Below are 6110 nucleotides of genomic sequence, written 5' to 3'. Positions count from 1 at the left end.
GGTTTTGCATTGGAAACCAGGACAACAATAAAATCGTAAGAAGAAAGAACATAAAAAACCGAGAGCGTCTCAGTTTTATTTTAATTTAAGACAGCAGTTAAGATTCATCAATTTTATTTATTTATTTGTTATTCATGCTCTTTATTTGCAATAACAGTCTTTTATTTTGAAAGGAGTGGGATTGGGCCAGGGCGAGTTCCGCTGCACGATAATCAGCTGATCTCAGTGTAAACAGTGCACGGAGGTTGTGTCATGTGCTGGGGGAAGAGACAGGGGCAGTGATAGTTTTCGGCTGTCGGTCAGCTGGACGATAAATGGGAAACGTATGAAGTGAAGAGCGACAGCGTGATGTGTTCCGCTGTGTTTGCGCTGCAGTGAGACAGCAGGAAGAGCTTAAAATATCACATGCAGCTTCACAGAGGGCCTGTGTGAGCAGCTCTGCCTGAAAACACTGGATTTTACCTTCACGGGACTGCATTAGTTTAAGTAGTAAGTGTGTGTGTGTGTGTGTGTGTGTGTGTGTGTGTGTGTGTGTGTGTGTGTGTGTGTGTGTGTGTGTTTTTCTGTGCGCGCGCTCGGTATTTATTCAGTCGCTGCTGTGTTTATTCTAATGACACATGAGGAATTTAGCTTGCAACTGAGACGATTTAAGTTGAGCAAGAAGTGAGGTTTGAAGGTAAAATACTACATCAAGTAAGGAAATAAAGGTTCAGGTAAATTCAGTCTAACTGTAGAAAATTGGTCATTGCGACTAATATGTTATCTTTATCAGTGGTTTCACAGTGTAGCTGCTCGACATGGAGACGGTCTTAACAAATTTTTGTACACTCGGGTATTTTATCCACACCGAGGGCCTCGTCTGAGGAGTTGTAAGATAAATGGAAGGGGTCATGAGATAATGAATGGGGGGGGGGAGAGAGAGTCCTCCGCAAATGTGTGATCATTTGCCGACTTTTCTCCAAATTATTATTATTATTATTATTATTACTGTTCCAATAATTAATATTTTGGGTAAATAGTGGATGGGATTGGATTTTGTTCATCAAAAAGGTTTATTTGGAATCGCAAACAACTCCTAGACAGCCATAGGGACAATGCTTTTTAAGGGGTTGTAAGAAGAGGACAACTTTGGAAAAAAAAATGTTGCATTTATTTCTTTAATGTAAAATCTTTCGAATAACTGTAAAAAGTAAATTGCCTGGTAAATGTAGTACTTTTGCGTGGAAGTGTAAAGTAACACTAAATGGAAATGTAAAATTAAATCCATATTAAACCTCATTATACACAAGTAAACATGCTTTCTTTGCACACTGAAACATAAGCCTTTAAAAAATATTTTATGATATGTTTATCTTATTAAAAGATTATAATCAGCCCTGGGTGTTACCGCAGCAAAAATAAACCTCAAATGAGAGAGTGGATTGAGCATTAGTGAAAGAAATTTTAAAAAGCTGATTGACTTAAAATGTTTCTGTTTGTTTTTTTTATTAAGAGACATCAAACCAGGCTTTGCAGGTTTTCTGATCAGGATTGGCAAATGATTGTTTTGTTTTTTTAAAACATGCTTTTCCTGAAATTGCAGTGTGCAGTTTGAGTCAGGTCACTTAACTGTTACTGTCACATGTTTTTCAATCCCAGGTAAACCTGTTTCATTGCTTCTCCAAACCACCCCGGTGCCCTGCCAACGTCATAATTGCACAGTCTGATTTGTCTTGTCCTGTCAATGTGATTCACGAATCCTTGCTCACAGCCACATGACATTTAAAAACATTGCTTAACTAAGCTTTTTGTCTATCTGTTTTTCTTTCCATACTGGGATTTAATTGCAGATATACTAGAATGTCATGTCATGTGGACTTTTTTTCAGAGAAAGGCAAGATGTGTTTCCTTCTTGTAAGGCTGGTCTGGTGACTGCTGCCTTTTGCAATAATTTGGATTTCCTTCTTCTCCCTTATTGTGTGACATAACAAACTCCTGTGACTTTTTCTTCACATGTCCTAAAGCAGGAGAAATGATGACTTATTAAGCAATATGAGCCAACCGCTGACTTTACACTTGTAGCTCAGTTTACTTTTGTCCCAATCACATGATATTGTATGGACTGTAACTTGCCTCAAGATGACTTCTATTATGAATCGGGTGAAATGAATTTAATTGAATGTCGCACGTATGTCATCAGGTCTTTTTATTGAATTTAGACACTACCCATTTTTTTAGCATTAGAAATTATAGGCAGGAATGGTCCAAATAATAATTTATTCCAGTTTCAATGCAATGATTTCAAAGTATATGCTATGATTAGCAATTCTCTTTAGTTCCTGGGTGTCTTTTAGGTGGATAGGTTTTCCTTGAAGCACAATTTTATTCACAAAAAAAATTAAAAAGCCTTAATGTCTTCATTCCTTTTCTTTTTCTTTTTTTGGGGGGTTTTCTATGCAGGGGTCTATGGAGGAGCTGGAGCCAGAGGAGCAGTTCCTACGATATGCCCGGAATGGAGATCTGCCTGGGGTTCAAAGGCTCCTCCTGTCCAAGATAAGGGAAGAGATACAGCTCAATATCAATTGCAAAGGTCTGTGATTTGTGTATATCGAGAAAATATATGTGCCTGCTGTGGGCTGGTTTATTTCATTATGTCCTGTTTTTTTTTTTTCAGGAAAAAGTAAATCTAACCTGGGATGGACACCGCTTCACTTGGCCTGCTATTTTGGACACAAAGATGTAGTTGAGGAGTTGCTCAAGGTAATGTTTCTTTTCTTCAAAGCATGGAGATTTTGAGTAACTGCAGAGGTAACACATGTGTCATCACACCCTCCCCTCCAGGCAGGGGCAGATGTTAACTTGCCCAATAATATTGGAGATACGCCGCTGCACAAAGCTGCTTTCACAGGAAGAAAGGTATGTTAATGTGTCAGCAATTTTCATTTCAGATTTTGAGTCCTTTCATGCTTTGCATATCATTAACAGTAGTATTTATGCAAATATTTTATCCATCAATCAATCACATATTGATCAGGAGGTTGTCATGCTGCTGCTGCACTATGGTGCGTGTGCTACTGTCATCAATGGGACAGCACAGATTCCCAAAGACGTGACACAAAATGCAGAGATCAGAAGCATGCTGGAAGGTGAGCCAGATATTCTGTCAGCAAAGAGATGGAAATGTGTTAATTAATTTTTTTCATGCAAAATGCTTATATAGTACCTACATTTTCTTCTTTTAAATCCTGCCTTGTCACTGAAAACAGCGGCTGAGAGAACAGAGGAGAGAAAGCTGGAGGAGAAACTTTTGGATGCTGCACGGGAAGGAGACCTTTCAACGCTAACTCAGTTGGTAAGTACCAGATAACTGAAGCCTAACAATGTAGAAGTCTGAGTCTTATAGGGCTCCCCCTATAGCTGCAGATTCTGCAGCTATAGGGGGAGCCCTATAGTCTGCAGATTGTGTCCTCCCCACTATGTGATTCTGCGCCAGGCTCTTTATCATTAAATAACTCTTAAAAATAGAAGTCTGAGTTTTACATTCTGTCCTGAAATAGTTTGGAATGTCTTTAGCTAATCCGGGCAAAGATCTTTGGGTATCATGGAAGTTTGGTAAAGGAATGTGTTTAAAATCAGTTCTAGCTTGTTAGCCCTGGTCTGAGGTCTGTAGACCCACCACAGACCTCAGTTTCACTAAAGCTTTTGGACAGATGAGGATAAATTCCTGTTCAGTAATGCCTAGAATATGATTCATAAATCCTCTGTAACATTGTGACACTCCTTAAACGGTGTACATTTTACTTTTATTTTATCATATTGTGAAAGCAAAACTCATAAACTGTTACAAATTAAAATATGCAGTAACATGATATATGAGGACAACTGCCATTAAATGACTTGACAACTATCATAATTATGTAATCATTGCAAATGTCTGAAAATTGATGACTTCAGCATTCAGTGGACATTTTCTGCAGTTCTCTCTTTATAATAATCTTTGAATTTAAAAAGCAACATTTGTTACTTTCAATCTACATATCAGTAATACGAGTTTATCACACTGGGGCTTGGAATCAGTGCGATGGCATTTCTAACAATTTAGCGAAACCAAAACATCAACATGTTTTAGACTATAACAAGACATTATATTTTGTTATTTAGGCACGTTATTTCTTTATACGTTGTTTCCAGGCAGGCAGATTTTTTTAGCAATACTTCTCCAGTTTTTTTTCAAGATCTTTCAGATTTCTTGGACATTAGCTGCTTCGTCACTTCCAGTCCTCGTACGTGACAGTTTTCTGAGGAATTTTTTATTTTTCCTGTAAGCAACTGAACACACCTATAAATCATTCAAGCACAAAAAGACGTCTAACTGTGTTGTATCAGTGTATCAGATAGTTACAAAATAACAACCCAACAACAGACAACTTGACAACATTTAAACAGTGTCTTTAGGCACTTTGTTACTACCTGCCTGTCACAAAAACCCATGATCTTCATAATGTGTAAAGTGTGTCTTTAAAATAAATGAGAAAACGGGTAAAAACAAATGTTGCAAGCTTAAAAAACAAATACAGCAGATTACCAGTATTTGAACATATGAAAGTAAGAAATAGGAGAAATCCCAGTCATGACCTGATGGATGATCGCAGAGATTCATTCATCTAATGATGGCGCCGCCATTGCGTGCAATAGGTCGGCAGCCTTATGAAATTATGAAATTTCCCATTGTGGGACTAATAAAGGTATATCAAATCAAATCAATCTTGAGCAGAACACAAACACAGAGGTGTTTTTCTGTATTAGATGTAATACTTTAAGTGCATTTGCCTAAATATACTTGTATTTTATAATGGTATGCTTCACTGAAGTAAATGGTGGCGTAATAAGTGAAGGTTAGTACAATAAAGCTAAAATGTTACATTTTAGCAAGTAAGAGTACTTGTTAAACAGCCTGTTGGCACTCACACTGTAAGCAGATTAGCGTGATTACAGAGACTTTTTGTGCCTTAACTGACAGTTACACCCTAAAGTATCACACCGTGTTCACAAGACCATGTGAACACGGTGCCATCAGCTACGCCCTTTGAAATCCAATACTTCACAAAAGCCTGAAGTGAGAAACCACTGGACACAAATCAATATTTTCAATTGCAGTGTTCAGAAAAATAAAGGGAACAGTGGCAGTTCAGTTTTAGAGAGCCATTGCAGTCTTAACTATTCCAGCTCTCTGTGGCTGCATCAGAAATCTAAGGAGTCATGCTTCAGTTCTTAACAGAATAATAAGGAGCATCAGGGCACTTGGGTTCACACAGCACACCTGTTTCTGTCCTGTGTGTTTTCTGTAGCTCTGCAGGAAGAAGCCTCCAGACATCAACTGCACAGATCTGCTAGGTAACACTCCGTTGCACTGTGCAGCCTATCGAGGCCAGAGGCAGTGTGCCCTGAAGCTGCTCAAGGGTGGAGCCAACCCCAACTTCCAAAACAAGAATGGTATGATTCATCAGCCACAGCTGGCAACCATGAATAACTGGGAGATATTCAATAATTTTCCTTTTTGTCACAAATACCAGAAGCAACAATGAACTTATTGTCTTGCCAGGACTGTCTGCACAGCCAAACTTAAGAAATTAAAAGGAACTTGTCATGCTAATTTCCAGCTCCATTTTATGGTTCTTGGACTCTATTGGTCTCCAGTAGACTATTACATGGTTCAAAGTTTAGAATAATCTTTATTTGGCTTTTCTTGGTTTCTCTGCAGCCCATCTGTTCACTTAATGTCAGATACAATGCTTTTGAGCTTCCTGCGCCTTTCTTTTAAACCCGCTTTCTTCTGATTGGCTGTCCCTCAAAAACAGAAGGCCTGACAGAATGTGGGGGCGGGGCTGCTGTGCTCACAGCTGGAACTGTGTGTCTGAGATGACCATGTTAGAAATATTCTCTCTCTCTGACATCATATAGAGCCAAATGTAGAAAAAAATGTGAGTGTTTAACAGGGATTGCATGTACATGCAATGACCTCATTGTATGAAACATTTGCTTTGTTTAATATGACCTTTCATCTTTGTAACAACATGTATGTAACAGAAAATAAGAAAATTTGCAGGTTTACTTTAAATGTTCTAAAATCT

General features: G+C 38.3%; 1 protein-coding gene across 4 annotated transcripts in view; it reads left to right on the top strand.

The window, feature by feature from the left end:
• The first annotated feature begins 171 nt into the window (after positions 1–171).
• osbpl1a (oxysterol binding protein-like 1A) overlaps positions 172–6110 on the top strand; it is a 32213-nt gene continuing 26274 nt past the window's right edge. For 3 of the 4 annotated variants that reach the window (XM_026158021.1, XM_026158019.1, XM_026158018.1), the window contains exons 1-7: positions 172–489; positions 2424–2569; positions 2654–2739; positions 2821–2895; positions 3014–3125; positions 3246–3331; positions 5328–5472. In XM_026158021.1, the coding sequence (XP_026013806.1) occupies positions 2434–2569; positions 2654–2739; positions 2821–2895; positions 3014–3125; positions 3246–3331; positions 5328–5472 (640 nt within the window). In that variant the 5' untranslated portion in view covers positions 172–489; positions 2424–2433. The remainder of the gene's footprint in view (positions 490–2423; positions 2570–2653; positions 2740–2820; positions 2896–3013; positions 3126–3245; positions 3332–5327; positions 5473–6110) is intronic. The other variant, XM_026158020.1, reaches the window with a different exon arrangement.

This window comes from Astatotilapia calliptera, chromosome 23 (assembly GCF_900246225.1).
Source record: "Astatotilapia calliptera chromosome 23, fAstCal1.2, whole genome shotgun sequence".
Lineage (NCBI taxonomy): Eukaryota > Metazoa > Chordata > Actinopteri > Cichliformes > Cichlidae > Astatotilapia > Astatotilapia calliptera.
Note: the sequence above shows the minus strand (reverse complement) of the source record. Positions and strands in the feature narration are given on the sequence as shown.